General features: G+C 47.2%; 1 protein-coding gene across 5 annotated transcripts in view; it reads left to right on the top strand.

Moving 5' to 3' along the window:
* DGKG (diacylglycerol kinase gamma) overlaps positions 1-18,578 on the top strand; it is a 209,871-nt gene that overhangs the window by 72,416 nt on the left and 118,877 nt on the right. For 4 of the 5 annotated variants that reach the window (XM_013052598.2, XM_004745197.3, XM_045088717.1 and 1 more), the window contains exons 7-14: positions 215-264; positions 3,478-3,552; positions 4,220-4,342; positions 8,928-9,045; positions 10,631-10,719; positions 13,960-14,076; positions 15,034-15,126; positions 16,605-16,664. In XM_013052598.2, the coding sequence (XP_012908052.1) occupies positions 215-264; positions 3,478-3,552; positions 4,220-4,342; positions 8,928-9,045; positions 10,631-10,719; positions 13,960-14,076; positions 15,034-15,126; positions 16,605-16,664 (725 nt within the window). The remainder of the gene's footprint in view (positions 1-214; positions 265-3,477; positions 3,553-4,219; positions 4,343-8,927; positions 9,046-10,630; positions 10,720-13,959; positions 14,077-15,033; positions 15,127-16,604; positions 16,665-18,578) is intronic. The other variant, XM_004745198.3, reaches the window with a different exon arrangement.

Raw genomic sequence — 18,578 nt, 5'->3', positions numbered from 1 at the left:
TTAGACAGGTCCAGAAGCCAGACGGCTAGGTTCCCCTCCCTTTTTCCACCCCCTGTGTAAGAAATCAGACTCTGTACTTTGGAGGGTGGGTGAGCTGGCTGCAGGGGCCTTTGCCCCAGCGACAGAACTGAGCTAAAGACCGGCAGCATCAAAGCCCCAGCCCATCTGTGGTGCCCAGAGGACACCTTGAGCCTCACCTCTGTGTCTCTTGCAGTCATGTTTCGTCTCTATGATTCGGATGAGAACGGTCTCCTGGACCAAGCGGTAAGCTCTCATTCCAAATGTCCCTCCTGAAACCAAGAAAATCTGGGGGAGAAGGGAGCAGGTGGAGGAAGAGTCTAGAAACCCCCAGTTCTAACATTAGAGAATAGCAGTGTCTTGATAGAGCCTGCAGGAATCAGGGCAGAACCCCCCACTGCTACTTTCCAGAGGGCCAGCTTGAGGGAGAACAAACTCCACCTGACGTTTTCATTCCCGAAGCCTTGGATCTCACCATTTCGGAAGGGGAGTTGCTTTAGTATCTTATCTATTTGAACTTCCCAGTATTCCTCTTATACCCAGAGCAGTAGCTCAACCAGTCTGGTTCTTTCTGCTCTGAGCAAATGGTCCCGTCCCGTTGTACCCGGGAAGGCCTGAGACCCGCCCCCGCTCTCCCTCAGGAACAGGCAAGGACACAATAGGGATCATGGAGTGAAAAGAGGTATGGAAGGGAGAGAGGAGAGAAGGCAAACTATCAGGCAGCCCTGCGCTCATCACCAGCACTGTTAGAGACGGGGCTCCTTAACAGAAAGGCTGTGAGGTTGAGAGGCATAGGACAGAGTCACACCAGCTCCACAGGGAGGAAGGAAACAAGTCCACTAGACCAATGAAGTCATCCCCAAGTCCTCTAAACCCCAAGGCTCCTTTAAGGGATCCCATAGCCACAAGGTAATGCCGTGGGCTGCATCACACTGGAGAACAACCAGAGAATCACAGACTTCCAAAGCATTTGATCAACACACGTTAATGGAGTGTCTGCCCCACGTCAAGCACTACTTCAAGCGCTGGGGCTATGTCAGTGAAGCCAACAGACACAAATCTGTGCCCTCATGAAGCTTTTGTTCTAGGGCAAGCATGCGCCCTACAAAGCTGAGCGAGGTATGTGTCAGAGAGAGGTGCGAGTCGGAAGGAAAATAAAGGAGGGAAAGGAAGTGTTGGAGGGAGCAGTTTAGCTAGAGGAGCCAAGGATGGTGTCCCTCCGGGGATCTGTGAACAGGGACTGGAAGGAAGTGAGGGAGTGAGTCAGGGGGACATCCAGAGGAGACCCCTTCCAGGCTGAGGCAGCCCCAAGTGCGAGGGGCCAGAGGGGTGCTTGGAATGTCAGCAGATGAATGAGGAGGGAACTTGATGGAACAGAACAGCAAGGAGGTCAGAGTTAGAGGTAATAGAGATGAGATCAGAGAAAGAATGACCAGGAGTGGTTGTGGGGAGAGTTCACAAAACCCAGCAAGTTGTAGAGGGGATTGGAAGTTTGTCTTTTACTCTGGAGGAAGGGAGAACCATTGGGGGTTTTGAACAGAGGGGTGACACAACTTCGGTTTAACCAGATCACTCTAGCTTGCTGTGTTGCAACTAGGCTGTAGGGACACCAGCAGGGACGCCAGTTTGGAGGTTATTGGAATAAACAAGATAAGAGATGCTGGTAACGTGCACCAGAGTAGAAGCATTGCAGATGGTAAGAAGGGGTTAAGTTCCAGATCTGTTGGGAAGACAACACTGGGGGATGGAAGTGAGTGTCTATAGAGACACCCAATTCAATTTTCCATAGAAGATCTCCAGCAGATGGATGCCTAGGATCTATGTGAAAACTCTCAGGAGTGGAGAGTTCACCCTCTGCCTCAAGACCGTGGTTCCACTGTTGGGAGAACAGGTAGAGAGGGCTTCCTTCCTGCACAGAAGGCACCTCTCATCTACCAGAGAAATTCTCAGCACAAAAGAGGATTCTGTTTCCCTCTCCCCCTCCCCCAACCCAGCAGTGAGACCAAAATAGGCCAACCTCCAACCGCTCCTTCCCTATACCCCTTGGCTTACTTCTGCCCTGTGTAGGTGACCAGGACAGCGGACCAGTGGAAAATCGATCCTACACCATAGGTCTTTAAGATTTAGAAGGTACTGTCCCATCTACCCTAAGACCTTCACTAAGCTCAAATTCCCCCAATATTCTACGCTGTTTCTCATAAGGCAGGCTTAAATAACCACTCTGACCAAGCTCTGGTTTGAAAGTGCCATTCTTAAAATATGACACAGAACCTAACCTATTCCTCTATGACTCTTTAAGCAGTCACATGTGGCCTGAACAGAGTGGACATCTGGGGAACAAGTTCTTCCTAAGATCTGCTATTCTGCTTCCTGAAAATGCCTTCCTATTCACACAGACCAAGACTGAGTCTAATTCTTAGTTCCTGAATCACATTGTTTTAATCAAGGACTCTTGAACCCAGCTCAATCCACCAAGCTCTTTTTTTGTTGGAAAATCTGTTGCACCCTGTCCCCACTGCTTGGCCCACTACTTTACCTCCATTTATTACCTCATCTGTGATTTTGCAATGAATTTTTAAAATTTTAAATAGAATGTAATTTTTAAAATCCCTCCTGGTTTTTAGGTTGCTTATTTTAACCCAGCATCCTACATGGTGGAAATAACACTTTTGAACTTGGCTTCCATTCACCAACGTGTCTCCCCAGATCAGTCTTACTATGAACATCTTCCATGATGCCCAAGAGATACAAATGCCTCCTCAGTCTAGTGTGTTGCCATGCGACTCTTGGTGCACTGATTTCATTCCCATCCAGCAGTTCTGTGAGGTCTTAAAGAAAGCCTGACCTTGGTACTAAACAAAAGTCTTGCTTACCAGGCAGGTGTAGCCCTTATAAATGTCCTAATCAGAGTCCTGGGCTCAGGGCTAGGCAAGATGCAGAGGAAAGAGAGACACTCAAAAGATAGAGTTAAGACCTGAGCTAGGACCAATACAGTGGCCCTACATCCACCTGCAAATTGACCCCTGAGGGATATAGATGGATGCCAAGTTGCTAAAGCTTTGGGAATGAGGAGCAATAAAAGAGGGTGAGGGGAGAGAACTGCCTTGGTTTAGTATTTAGGAAGTATTTAGGAAGCAAGAATCACAAAGGAGAAAACAGGAGTGCCTTCTCTCCTGAGACTAACAGAATTGAGGAAGGAAGTTGAGTTCAGGGGGAGTCCAAGAAGAAGACAGTGAGCTTTCTGCATACCTGTGGCTTGCCCATGTTCTTTGTTTCTTGTGAGCGTCTACTCTCCACAGAGCTTTGTAGTCGGGGCTGTAGTCCTCTCCTTAGGAAAGGCCAGTATGTTACATGGCTGCTTCTCACGCTTTGCCCTGCCCATCTTCCCACGGGGTTTGGTTTTGGGTCTTGCTCATGAAAACACATCTTCAGTGGTTCTGTTCTCTTGATGTTTTCTAGGAAATGGATCGTATTGTCAACCAGATGCTTCACATTGCCCAGTATCTGGAGTGGGATCCCACAGAGCTGAGACCTGTAAGTTTCCAGAAGCAAGGGGAGATGTCCAAGTGAACTTCTGAATGAAAGCAAGATAAAATGTTGACCGTGCATGCGCTCCCAGACTCACCCTCTCATAGGCAGCTTCTCTGGGGTCCTATGCCTTGACCTCTGTTTTCTCTAGGAAAAAATTGAAAAAGAGGAAAAATTGAAAGACATAATTTAAATAATAATACCTAATAATGCTCCCTAACCTTTCCACCAGAGCTAAATTTTTATAACAAGGGTTCAAGGAATTTAGAACTAGAAAGAATTTTAAAGATTTTCTCAATCACGAGATATTAGTAGCTACATTTGGGGGCTCCTATGAGTCAGGTACTAGATGAGACATTTTCTATACCTTTTCTCTTATCATCACTACACGGCTACCCACATAGCAATATTATTTTCATTTTATAGGTGAGCGAAGCCGAACCCAGAGAGTGGGGGTGGCTTGCCCAAGGCCACGTAGGACAGGGCAGGGCAGGGCATGGGACCCTGGCCTCCTCACTGCTGTTTGCTCCCTCACTGCTCTGCCTGCTGTAAATCAGAGCACAAAGGGGTAAAACACAAAGCGGATAACACAGCAAAAGAGAAAGAAGGGGACAGAGGGAGGCAGGGACGTGCAGGATGAAAGTGGACAATTGTTGCTCTCTGGGTTCTGCAGATACTGAAGGAGATGTTGCAGGGGATGGACTATGACCGGGACGGCTTTGTGTCTCTAGAGGAATGGGTCCATGGAGGGATGACCACCATCCCACTGCTGGTCCTGCTGGGCATGGACGACTCTGTAAGTCAGCAAGCCTGAGCTCAGAGAGCTCTTATCTTTCAGAAGCATCAGGTTCCATGCGGAAATCAACATCTATATATGGCCTTGGCTTCTTCCCTTCCCCACTGGGCACACCATAGCCTCTAAGCCAGCCCCAAAGTCCTCTTTTTCCACCTGTTAGTGCCTGGTATATATTCATTCATTTGACTGAGAACACTGACTAAATTAAATAAAGGTACTGTTCTGAACACAGTAAGGGGATTCAAAAATAATATTCCCCTACCAGAAGCTTAGACTCAACCAGGTGGTTTGAGGGTTTGTGTGGGGGGAGTCAAGGAAGAATCCCATCATTTCAACAAATTAGGGTAAAATATGCTAAGAGTCTTGACAAAAGAAGGAAAGGAGGAAGGGAAGGAAAGATACTGATGTGTCCCCAAAGTAGAGGTTTTTCAGTGATACTATCTTATTTAACCATCAAAACAACCGGATAAGATGTATATTTTTTCCCCAATTTGTATAGATGAAAAACTGAAATTCTGGGCCTAAAGAGCAAAGGAAGAGCCAGAATTTATTTGCACTTAACTCCAAAGATCCCATGCTTTCGAAATCTCCCATACTGAGGAGTGAGAAAGTGGGAAGAAGCCTTGGGGTCGTTTGGCCTGGTGGGAAGTACCATGTGGGAGTCTGAGGTCTCATCCTTGAGTATAAAGGTCAGGTAGAAAGCCCTTAGAGGTGATGTTTGATCTGGTTCCAAGGATGGGTATGATTGGCCGATGGGAAATGATAGAAGAGAAAGTTTATGGCTGGGAGAAAAGCTTGATCAAAGACCTAAATGAAAGAAAGTTCAGAGCGTATTAGAGAAACCTCCCAGTTTTACCAGAATAGGGAATCCATATAGAGGCTTGATGTGAAATCCATGGTAATATAAGCCGTATCTGATCTGGTCTGCTTATCTCGCAAGGGAAATCGCTTCCATACACAAAGGAAAGATAAGAACTAGATGGTGGTAAATGCTTGATGTCACTGAATGGTGGACTGTTGCACAGGTTGTGGACAACACCTCTTTGAGATTACAGAAATGCCATAGAGAGGACATTCAGTTGGGTTAGCCTCTCGCTGGCTGCCATTGCCCATAATGTCTCCATCTGACTGCTCTGCAGTTAAGAAGCTGCGCCTCCGTTCCCAACACTCAAGAACAAAGAATCCTGCAATCATCTTAGCATGTCCAGCACTTTCCAAGTGCTAAGTAGAAATCAAGGAACCAGGAACTATATAACTTCTGCCTTCTTATTCCTTAAGACCCAAAAAGTCAGAGCTGGAAATGATGTTGGTGATCCACACGTTAGTCTCTCTCTTTTACAAACTGAGGGTCAGAGAAGTAAAGGGACTTGCCCTCAGGCACACCCAGTTAGTACCAGAGGCCAACCGCCATATTCCGGAAGAGAATATGCTTATTCAGTGATTCCTTACCAAGAACCTGTCATATGTAATAATCCACCTGAGCTAGGGCATGGTGGGCTCAGATAAGGAAGGCACAGTTTCTGCTATCGGTACTTGAATCAAAGTGGAAGTTCCAGCATTCCTGTTTTTTTTTCCTGAAATGTGAGAATGGAGGTGAGACATTTTAACCACAAGGAAGCAATTTCTATTTCCTATTCTGTTTTGGACTTGCTAAGTCCAAGGCAGCATACAACTCTTTTCATGGAGGGGATCTACTCTCATATGGCTGGAGGAGGGAGAGAGGTCTATTTCTTCAACATTACCCCTGATGTCTCCCCCAAATGCCAAACCAGCCTCGTAGAAGACTGTAATTTACATCAATAAAGGGGCAAACAAAAGCAAATGTGAATGTAGCTTTTATCAAAAGTCTTAAGTGCATTTAAAAATATGCATTAAATTGTAAGTTTTTACATTTAATATTCAAGATTCTAGAGAAAGCATCCCTCGGTAGCTTAAAAAAATCACATAGCCCCTTTAGTTTTTTTCAAAACCCACATGGGACAACTAAAAAGTCAGGAGATCTCTGAATGGCACAAATGCAGAGGAGAAATGGTCTGCCCCCCCCCACCAGGATGGCACTGGGGAGGTGACACCCACATCATGCAGACTCCGTTGTGCGGAAATGAAAGGGCCACATGGTGGCGCTATAACCCAAGCAGAAATGTTATTTCAGCCTTCATCTGGGTCCTTTTGCTTCTAACCCCACATCCACGAAAATAGTATCTAAGAAAACAAAACCATCTGATTGAGTTAATAAAGGGATTTTCAGGTAAAATGACAGCTCTGTAGAGTAGATGAAGAAGCTGTGCTGAAGACTGCTGTGATTTCCCTTCTGTCCATAAAGGAAAACCCTAGAATGTGTAAGTAGGGGGAGGGAAGAAAGGAGCATAGACTCAGGCCAGCAAGACCAAGTTATGAAATAAGTCGTTTGTTATTTTATAGTCTTGGACTATTTATATAACTTCTCCAGGGCCCTCTTTCTTCATTTCTGGGATAGGCATAAATCTACCTCCTTACAAACACTCTACTTGCTTTGTGTTCTCCAGTGTCTAACACAGAGAGAAACTTAATAAAAGTTTTAATTCACGATGTGGTAAGCGCTGGATTAGGAGCTTGACTTAACGTTATTTCACTTGATTCTTACAGACATCCTTTGGATGTTTATCAAGTGAATGGATGAATCAGTCTTTCCCTAAATCATTTAATCAATCAGTAAATCTGTTTACTAAAGTGGAAGCCATTAAACAACAAGCTATAATTCTATAAAACTCAGATCTTTAAAGAAGCAGTGTTTTGAGGCAGTAAGAAGAAAAATGCTTAGCCCTTCTTTGGGGAGGGGACCAGCATTCGGAAGAGCAGATGGCACTTCCCTGGAGACCATGAGGAGCCCAGTCTGGGCACAGAGATAGATCTGGCTGCCGTGACCACCCCAAACCAGAGGTGCGCACAAGTAGGACCTGGGTGTGAGTCCAGCACGCTGTCTCTATGTCAGTGCCCCCCACCTGATTCCAGTAGTTCTTACCGCCCTTAAGACCAGCCCAAGGATGTTAGTCTTTTGATGGAGCCCAAGACAAACAAACGTTCAGAGACAGCATACACGGAGGCATGTTCCTGAAGCCACAGCCTCCCATGAGGCTGTGCTCCCAGAGCTAGAAGTTGGAAGATCTAATGGCACTTAGCAATATGGTTTTTAAGACACCAAAGGATGCTTTCTTCAGAATTTTGAATATCAAATGTAAAAAACTTATAATTCGGTGCCTATGTAAAAATAAATGCATTAGACTTTCAATTAATAGAAGTTACGTTCACATTTGCTTTTGTTTGCCTCTTTACCGTTGTAAATTATGGTCTTCTAGGAGGCTGGTTTAGCATTTGGGGGAGACATTGGGTGTAATGTTGAAGATACAGTTTCTCTCTCTCCCTCCTGCAGCCTTAGGAGAGTGGATTCCCCTCTCATATGTGGTTGTATGAGGCTTGGCTTCACTCGTGGGTAAGGATGAATTTGCTTCTGGGCCAAGTCAGGAGGAAGTGGTTTAACCTCTCTCTATCTCTCTTTATTATTTTATCTGTGTACAGAAAGTTGAAAGAAGTGGGTTGTTTTTGCTAAATGACTTTTTCCTGATTACAAAACTGGTACACTCTCACTGTAGAAGAAAACATGGAAAACATATTTTTTTTGGAAAAAACGGTAAGGAGAAATTAGAGATTAAAATACATCTGTGGTACTGCTAACAGTAGCTAACTTCTGTTAACAATTCAGTGACGTTTCTTCCCATCTTAGATCTTGTGTTAAACTGAGATTATAATACATCATCAAATTTGCATTCACTTAGCATTGTATCATGAGCACATTCCAATGCCATTAGATAATCTTTTTAGTATCTTTTTGATGATCCATTAACGATAAATCCAACTAACCTTTGGAAAATTTTTGCAACCTTCAGGATATTTCCAGTTTTCCATTTTTTAAAAACAGTTTTGGATTAAACACCTGGAAGAGCACAAAAATGTTCATCTGACTTTCAAACATCATTTTTTGAGGGGGTCCCTGGGAGGCTCAGTTGGTTAAATGGTAAGCTCTTGATCTCAGCTCAGGCCATGATCTCAGGGTCCTGGGATCAAGCTCCACGTTGGGCTCTCTGCTCCAGAGTCTGCTTCTTCTTCTCCCTCGATCCCTGACCCCCCCTTCAAATAAATACATCATTTTTTAAAAAAGAATTATTTCTTTAGAATAGAACCCAAGAAGCAGAATTTCTAAGTCAAAAGCTGTAAACATTTAAAGGATGATGATGGACAGATGGATGGATAGACAGACAGACGATGGATAAGGAATTTGTTCTGACTTACCCTTCTGCCAGCCACATAGGAGAGGTCTTCTTTTATCCCCACTCAGATATTCCTGATTTTTAATATTTGCTAATTCTAGAAACAAAGGATTTTATCTTGATTTGCACTTCTTTTGAAAGAATCCCTAAAACCGTTCAACGACTCTCTTGTATTCCACATGTGAGAAGAGTCTTTTTAGAAAAAAAGAGAAATGTCCAGGAGCCACCACCCCCGCCCCCTGCCAGCCTGCTCAGCCTCTCCTTTGCTCGTACCCCTGCAGGGCTCCAAGGGGGACGGGAGGCACGCCTGGACCATGAAGCACTTCAAGAAGCCCACCTACTGCAACTTCTGCCACATCATGCTGATGGGCGTTCGGAAGCAAGGCCTGTGCTGCGTCTGTGAGTCAGCTTCCTTCAAACCCCTTACCCCGGGAATGGCCCTGCTCTGCACATACCTAAGCCATTCTTCAGGACAGTCTAGGGATTGCTACTTCTAGCTTGAAGGACCCCACAGCAGGGAATAAAGCAAGAGCTCTCTGTCCTTTTTTTTTGCGTTACCCATGTGAAATGGACAACCGCTGTCCTGTGATTGGAATTCTGCCAAGGGCCACTGAGCCCTGGCGGGGGTGCGGGGGAGATTCACGTTCATACATCATTTTGAAACATCTCACACTCATTTGAGTTGGGTTTTGCTAGCGAATGTTTATTTTGCTGAAGCTGGGGGTGTTTCTTAAGAAATAAGATAAAACTGCTATATAAATGCAATGGAAATTAAAACTCTGCTGTTTCTCTTTATGATCCATTTAGTAAAGTCAGAAAAGAGAGGAGGGAAGAAAGCTCAGGGAGAAAGGAGGGAAGGAGACCAGAAAGGAGAACCGGAGAAAGATGGAAAGGGGAGGAAGGAGAAGGGGTGTTGTAGGAAGGAGAGTGGAGAGAGAGTGCAGGGGGAGAGGAGGAGAGGCTACAGCACACAAAGGCTTTATAGGGCCCAGGGGCTGTGGCACAGAGTCCCAACAGCTACCTTATCACAGAGGCAGCAAACCCTCTGCTGGGACCCACCAGGCCCTGGTGAGCTGCGGCTGCAGGAGAGCCCCTGAGTGCAGGTCAGGCCACTGAACGTTTATCCAAGCTGCACACATGAGCTAGTCAGCAAGTGACATGGCCACAGAAGCCACCTGAGCAGGGCTGGGCCGTGGGTCTACCAAGAGCAAGCGCCCATGGGAGAGTGAAGGCCCCCCCCCGAATCCCTCCAGCACCCAGTCACGTCCAGCCCTCACATACACTCCTCTTATAGAAGAACCCAGTCTCATTGCTGGTAGGTTCGAGGCCTGTGGGCCTTCCTGTTTGCATAGTAAGAAGTGGTAACAACACAATAATAATTTATGGGAGAGCTATTCTGACACACACAACGCTATACAAACTATCTCATCTGATGCTGTAAAAGCCTTGCAAAGAGAAAGAGAGCCCATTTTATCCCAATTTTATAGAAAATACTGAATTTTAGAGACAGGAAGAAAGTTACCCACGATTGTGTGTGCGGTGACCAGTGGCAGAGCCAGAGTTCAGGCCCAGGCCTGCCTAATTCCAAAGTGAGGAGCACCCCTGGTCTTTCCGTTTCCTCTACAGAATGCATGGCATTAGTTGTACTGAGCAGGTTACACTTCCCTTAAGTGGAACGTCTTTTCTGGGGATGTTTTCTTCCTGCATTCATGCTCTGCAGAGGCAGTGTGGTGGGGTAGAGGGTACAGAAACGTGTCTGGGAGAGAACTATGGACTCTCCTCTCAGTGAGCAACTGGAGGCAGTTTCAAATTTCCATTTGGAAAGCCAGTGCGCATAGGTTCCCGGCCTCTAACCGGTCACCCAGAGGGAGGCACAGAACTCGGTTGGAGTGGAGGTGGTGGGCAGACGGCTGAACCTTCCTAGGTAACCACTCACAAGCACTTTCTTTCTTTCTATCTTTCTTTTTTTTTTTCTTTTTTCCAGACTGCAAGTACACTGTCCATGAACGCTGTGTCTCCAAAAACATTCCTGGATGTGTCAAAACATACTCAAAAACCAAAAGGGGTGGTGAGGTTAGTGATCTCTCCTGCCTTGTTCTACTGCATGCTGCATCCCAGGCAACATGTCCATTACCACAGACTCTTGGGCAGGAAGCTTTCTCAGGCCCCTGCTCTGCCTCGGGGACAGCCTTTATATCATCCTGTTCATCCATCAACCCATCAGCATCTTCCCGGTACCCACCATGTGCCAAGCACTGTGCTAGGGGATCCCCAGGTTACAAGATGGTCCCCAGTTTGTGCTGTCTTGTAGGAGAGCTACAGACACGCAAGCAAAGTATAAGCAAGTGAGATGTAGGATAATGGTAGGGCTGTGTGGGACAGACAGTGGAGACACCAGGGAGGAGGCTGGGGAAGGTTCCACAGAAGAAGTGGCATTTGAGTTGTGCCTTGAGCCCAAATTGGGAGGACTTCACAAGGCATCAGGGAGGACAAGGCACCCCAAGCCGAAGAAGCCTTGAGTGCAAGGCATGGAGACGTGGCCTAGTCTAGGATCTGTACTTAGTCTGGTGGGACTGGAACAGAGGATGCTTAAAGGGAAGTGACAGGAGATGTCCTCCAGAAGTGGTAGGTCTGGCCTGGGGAAGTTCTCGCGAGGCCAGCTGAGGTGTCAGAAAGGCATCTCCTGCACAGTGAAGGGGCCTCTGCAGAGTTGTAACCCCGTGAAGAGACACGAAGAGATGATTGGGTTTGCGAATTAGGTTAACTGCTCTGACCTTGGGGCAGGAGAGAGATCAGAGCGAGGAACAGAGTTTCTCCAACAGTTCAGGCAAGAGGCAGTGCCACACCAAGGGACTGCCTCAGGGGGACGGGGGTCCTATACTCACCATGCTTAATACACTCACGTTGACAACAGCAAACGTGGCAGTGGCAGTGTCTGTGTTGAGGGTCCCCTGGCCATGCTGGTTGTTGCATATTTTGGTTGTCTCCTGGCTGAGGGAAAGGAGAGGAGGGGAGAGTTGGAGACATAATCTGGAGGTAGCACTAGGACTTGGTGATGGGGACGTAGTGGATGGGAGTGAGGAAGAGGTTAGGAATGGCTCCCAGGTTTTGGCCATTGGGTGGTGCCATTCACAGAGTCTGGAACTAGGCTCTCCTTAAAATGAGCAGGGGAGGGGCACTCTTGAGTCCATTCAACCTGAGTGAGGAGATGATTAGTGGCAGGGAGTGGCATCCAGCCCTCCACAGGACTCCTGAGGGAGAAGGGTGATCCAGGACACGCGTGCATGCCTCATGAGATGCCGCATGGTCTCTTGTCTACGCCTGCACCACGCCCATACACACCTCTTTTCATGTCCATACCTTTCACCAGGACGCACCACCTACTTCCTGGGCTCAGGCCCTAAGCCTACATCTGGCCATTTGCACACATGCCACAGAGGGAGGCCGCTCATGGGCCAGCAGAACACATTCTCAACCTTCTGAGTCTTCAGGGGTAACCCAGGTCCTTCGCCATCTCTTCTGATCCCAGAAGAGGTTGGAGAAGGCAAGACGGTGGTGGGACATAGCCATGGACTTGGAATCAGAAGACCTGGCCATGAGTCCCTACTTGGCCACTTACCAGCCTGGGACCTACGACCAGTCACTTAACCTCTTTGAGGCCTCATGTTTTTTCTCTGCAAAATGAAGATAACCAGAATCTCAGAGCAAATTCATTGCAACCACATGGGTGACAAATTGATCAGCAAACAGGTTATTTTATACGAGTGGGGATGTGCAGCAGGTGAGAAGCTACAAAATAAACATGACACTTCTTCCAGAGCAACAATTTCACCGAAAACCTTTAAGGGAGAGGACATGGTAACTTAATTGATAAGTAACTTTAATCAAGCTTTTACTTAATACACATATGGATGGAATCATGCAAATATTCCGTGTGTGTGTGTGTGTGTGTGTGTGTGTGTGTGTGTGTGTGTGTGTGTTTTTAATTTGTCAGGGAGAAACAGAGTAAACACAAGCAGGGGGAGAGGCAGGCAGAGGGAGAAGCAGGCTCTTTTCTGAACAGGGAGCCCAATGTGGGACTCAATCCCAGGACCCTGGGATCATGACCTGAGCTGAAGGCAGACGCTTAACCGACTGAGCCACCTAGGCATCTGTCCATGTGTTTTTATTATCGTGTCTGTAGTTGGCTCTTCAGGCTGTGCCTTCATCCCTGCAGAGGCCATACCCTCTCTATTCTGCTGTTTAGAGTGGCCAGCAGAAAATCTTGAGAAGTTCTGTAGAATTCCTAGATAGAGCTAACTGAGGGTTTAGGCTCCCAGAAGGTGGTCTCATGGGGCACTTCGGCTTCACTTGCATTCACACACGTACTCGGACTTTCCCACCTGCTTCCTAAGTTCCTGGGTGGCGCTAGTGGCATTTCCAGGGCAGGGAGCAGATAGAAGCAGCTCTCTAGGAAACAGATACACAGACTGCTGGCTGCTGACCCACACTAACGTCTTTGAACTTTTTCCTCTAACTTCCTTCTAGAGGTTTTCTCAATCTTAGCTGCACATTATCACGCATGGTGCTTTAAAATAAACTAATGACGAGTCCTGTCTTTGGAGACTCTGATTTATCTGATCTGGAGTGAGGGCTGGGCATTAGGACTTCTAGAAGCTCCTAGGCAGTTCTAATGGACTGAGCGCCACTGGCCAATAGAAGATGGGAGCGTGAAGGGAGTTATCCCTCAGCAGGTACGTCTCAAGGCCCAGAGCTGTGCCAGGGAGCCTCTTCCACGTGCGCTCTCTTTAACTGCCCCCAGAAAACCCAGCGGGGGGGACTTATCATACCAGTTTCTATAGGTGAGGGACCTGAGACTCAGGGAGGTCCAGGAACTGGCCCAAGGTCACCCCGCTGCAAAGTGGAAGGTCAGTGACTCCAGCGGGCTCCATCCGTGGCCCGGGCCCTCTAGTGCTTGCCTGCATCGCGCTGCCTTCCAGGAGAGGGCGCACACAAGCACACCACTCCACAGGGAGTTCTGCAGGACAGATGGACTGCCAGACAAGACGCTGCTCAGAGGCTTGCCTACCAGGGTGAATGAGTTATTCAAAGTGCAGCCCAAGTGGTTTTTCCTCGACTTTGATTAGCACGATGGCAGTTAGGGAGGGACCGAGTCTATGCAGTTCGGCAAAGCAGCCCCGTGTCCACCAAGTAAAGTCCACTGAACAGAAGGCAGCCCGTCGGCCCTCCCCAGCCCTGGGCTCCTCTCAGACCCTTCTCCTCAGGGTTGTGGCCCTGCAGCCCTCCCTGGCACCCTTCCCTTCCCTCCTGCAGGTGATGCAGCACGCGTGGGTGGAAGGGAACTCTTCCGTCAAGTGTGACCGGTGCCACAAAAGTATCAAGTGCTACCAGAGCATCACCGCGCGGCACTGCGTGTGGTGCCGGATGACGGTGGGTCGGCGTACAGGGTGGCCCTGTTTCTTTTCTGTGTGTTTTTGCTCAAGCTGCAGCCAGGGAGCAGTGGATGTCCTGCCAGAGGGCATGAGCGGAGCTAAGGAGAGCAAGACCAGGAGGACAAGAGCCCCCGCTCCAGGCTCTGAGTCTAACAGTGTCTCCAGGGCTTCTCCAGGCTGCCTGGAGAAAAGGTGACCCCAGAACCAGGGAGCGAGAGCTGCTGAAGAAGAAGGGCCGGTCCACTGCCTATGTGGCCAGGGAGCTGTGAGCAGTCACCAGACCATTAGCTGTCTCACCTGGGTGTCGTCTGGGGCCAGGGGCACAGGGTAGGAGTGGAAATAGACACGAGAGCCCCTGCTCCTCAAGGCATCTGTTGAAGGCACACCCCTTACAGCAGCCCCACTCCACAGCAGAGGTCTATGTCCCCTTGGGACACCTGACGCTGCCCGCCCTGCCTGCCGTGGAAACTCTGTGTCTTGTCTTGTCCCCCTGACCAGGTATCAGCCTCAGAAAAGATGTGTCTGCACATCAGGCTGTAGATGTCTTAAAATGTACAGGAAGAGTCTCAGGTTTTATTTCCAGCCTCTCACAAGTTTGTTCAACAAGCTCTCCTTCCTTACAGAGTCTCAGAGCCTAGGTCCAAGGGGGTTTCTGGAATCCACAGGGCCATGCCTCACCGAAGGGTCCCAGCCTGCCCATGACCATTTCACTCCAGCAGTCGTGGACGGCGCTCAATCTCCTTTGTCTCTGCCTGCAGCCAATATGACACCCCTGACCACATCACGCTACACACACACACACACACACACACACACAGCTATCCTGCCAAAGCTGGCAGTGCATAAGGATTTGGGGGAGTATTGCATTGCTGGTTCCCTGGCAAGTCTCTGAAGGCTCACACCTGAACTGACCCCGGTTAGCCTCACTCACTTGCTTCTTCATTCTTCCCTCCAGTTTCACCGCAAATGTGAATTATCAACGTTGTGTGATGGTGGGGAACTCAGAGACCATATTTTGCTGCCCACTTCAATATGTCCTGTGACGCGGGTAAGTGCTGCCCCACCAGGCCTCTGGGCTCTCTGGGTTCCTGGTTCAGATGCAGGTGGCATTCAGACAGCCACCTCCTTCCGAGGGCTTCCCACAACTCCTAGGTTTTGTGTTTACATGTTTGAAAGCTCAGGGCGGCACTCATCAGCTTGTGAGAGAAAACTCCCCTGATTGGGGCTCACTGTTGGCCTTCTTGAATGCTCCAAAATGGCCCATGGAGAAAGCACGTACATTCTACGCACTTTGCCAGCCCAGCAAGCTGCGGGAATTTCTGTCCCCACCTGTGTGCGGCTCGGCCTCCCTTGTCCCTGTCAGCCTGTCTCTTTTGTCGAAACATGAATCTCTCCCCTCTTAGGCGTCCAAACCTTGTTTGGAGATGAAAGCAGGAATATTGATGTCCCTTTAGGTCCTTCTGAAATTTTCTGTCTCTTGTGTTGGATATTCCTCTTTTGGACCAAACACCGAACACCTTAACGATCCCTTCTATCTTCAAGATGTTGCCAGGGCCTGCGGGCCCCTCTCACCTCACCCCTGACTTGACCAGCTACTCCTTTTTCATGAAAAAAAAAAAAAGAAAGAAAGGAACAGCACTCCCTTGGAAAACCAGTTGGCAGTACCTACTAGGTTGGAAAAACACTAACTCCATGACCCAACATGTCCTCCTGGGTATCTGTCTGAGAAATACAAGGGCTTGTTTCACCAAAAGGCCGGCGCAAGAATGTCCATATTGATCTTGTTCGTAACAATAAAAAACTAGAGACCGGCTAAATGACCGCTGACCACAGGGGTCTGAGGCATACCCGTGTAATGGAATACCTCATTGCAGCGAGAGAGAGCCATGCTTAGCTGCAACAGCACGGGCAGTCTCAAAGATAGATGCTCAATGGAAGAGACTAGACTTAAAAAAGACATGCCCTATGATTCCATTTATGAAATTCCAAAGCCAGGTGTCAAAGCTTGACGAGACCGTAGTGACAAGGGCATATATGTATATAGAAAAACTGGGGATGGAGATTTGAGGATTTTAACACATGTGAAATAAACATCAATAGAAAATAATCAACATTGAAGAAAACAAACAAAACTAAAAGAAATGACTTAACGCAGTATCCCATCGTTTAGATAGTGCTGAGCAGAAAAGCCAGGTCTAAGACAAGGCTTTCCAGAGCTTGAGCTTCTAAATCAACAAAGATTTCTGTCAGTTTTAGAGTTTCTTCTCCCCAGGTCTGTTCCAGTGTCTCCAAGTTAAAGTCAGAGCAAAGAATGACAGAGGCCTGGGGAGTCCTAGAGAGACCCATAGGGAGCATGTCTTTTCTTTTTTTTTTTTAGGTTCAAGCCCCATTTTGATAAACTCCTCCCTACTCTCTACTGGTTTTGCAGTATCTTTGTATTAACTATTTGGTTTTTTTCTGATTTTTTGTTTTTTTATTTTAACTAGGGCATTTAAAAAATATATACGTTTGTCTTTCTCGTCACAGGACAGGCAAGGTGGGAAGTCTGATGGCAGTGTGTCAGCCAAGACTGAACTTGTGACGCAGGTACTTCAGCAAGTCCCAAGTCCGGTCTCTCGTTCTAAGCGTGTCCAAGGCTGCCTGCGGGGAGGACAGGGTTTGGATTCTAGAGAAATAAATCTCAACATTTGCTTTCTCATCTGATTAATTACATAAATACATCACACAAGAGGGACACTTTATTTCCAGCTTCTGATTATTTTTGACCACCACTCTATTGACAAGTGGTAAAAAGTGAGGTTGGCTGATTCCATTGCTGGTCATATTAACTTTATCACCTCTTTAGGAACAAGTCATGTAAAACTTATTGAAAACATACAATGGGTTTCCCAAGACGGTCAAGCTGTTTCTAGAATGTGATTTGCCAAAACAAAGTTCACCAGATCCAAAAGTTCCTTTTTATCCTTAAATGTATACGTAAGAATATATACTTAAGAATTTTTTAAAAAGATCTTACGTATTTGAGAGAGAGACAAAGCACAAGCAGGGGGAGGGGAAGAGGAAGTTGGAGAGGGACAAACAGACACCCACCAAGCAAGGAGCCTGATGTGGGGCTCCACTCGAGACCCAATCCCAGGACCCTGAGTTCATGATCAGAGCCAAAGTCGGACTCTTAATGGATTAAGCCACCCAGTCGCCCCTTAAGAACTCATTTTTTACTTGGGTTCACCACGTAAGAGTATTAGAAAAGGAAATGGAAAACTAGGGTTTCCTCCTCTGTCTCCGAGCCTCATGTTTTCTTGTTTGGAAAAGGGCATTGCAGTCCCTACACTGCCCACCTCCCAGAGATGCTCTAAGATTAAATGAGAACATGAAGATTAGTATGTCTTGAAAATTAAAACATAAGCAACAATGATGGAGAAACCATAGTAAAATGGCATAGCCCTAGACAAGTAGAAAGGCAGAAAGTCAGGTGGAACAGATACACACACACACACAAAGAAGGTGTACCATATACCAGCTATTTACAGCTTGCAACTGTCTGGTTATCCTGCATCTGTTTTGATTGGGAATGTCCATGCTGTACAGATGATTAACTATTTTGAATATCATCCCCGGAGGTAAGGAATTACTCCTTAGGCTCCAAGATGCTTCTGGGTGTCACACAGACAGTCACTCTGGGCAGATGAGAAAATTCTTAAACATTCATAAAGAATGCCAGCGTCCATTTCAAACAACACAGTGCTGTGCTTGCTGAAATTTCAGCTTGCGATCTGAAAAGGTAGGCCTCACGCATCTCCCTATCAGTCTGTCCCTCAGCTGTGTCCACTGGTGTTTATTAAGTCCCCACTGCCCAGTCTGGTGTCACGGGGTGCTTGGTAGGAGGGTTACACGCACACCCACCCTGCTTCTAAGGCATTTAAAATCCAGTTGATATTTTGAGACATTTGCCTAAGAACACATGAAACAAAACCCACATGAATGGACAGCAAAGGGAACCCAGAAGATATTCTGTGTTTCAAGTGCAGTGGTCTTAGCTGCAGTGATAGAGGAAAGCTTCATAGAGGATATAGCTCTTGAGTTGGACCCTAAGAATGCAAAGTTCTTTTTAAGAGATTGCAAAAAAGGAAGAGGGCTCTTCAGAGCATCAAGGGGGAGAAGAAACCAGTGCGAGCAGACCCCCAGGGTGGGAAGGCAGGGGACACACTGACTGGAGAGTCAGAGCCAGACTGGACTGGGACTGCCACTGAAGCCCTTAGCATTTAAGAGGCAACAGATTGGGACTGTGTTAAAATGTCATGGATACCACATCAGGAGATTGGGATTTTTATCTTCTGGGCAACAAGATGTCATTAAAGGTTTCTGAGTGGAAGTGGCAGGACTGATGTCATGGGAAGGAACTGTATACAGGTCTTACCTGAGGTGGGAAAGGCCCGAGCAGTGTGGGTACCATGGTGACTGCCAGAGATAAAGGGACATTCGAGGAAGTAATTGTCAGGA

This window comes from Mustela putorius, unplaced genomic scaffold, assembly GCF_011764305.1.
Source record: "Mustela putorius furo isolate JIRA1106 unplaced genomic scaffold, ASM1176430v1.1 tig00003834_pilon_pilon_pilon, whole genome shotgun sequence".
NCBI lineage: Eukaryota > Metazoa > Chordata > Mammalia > Carnivora > Mustelidae > Mustela > Mustela putorius.
Note: the sequence above shows the minus strand (reverse complement) of the source record. Positions and strands in the feature narration are given on the sequence as shown.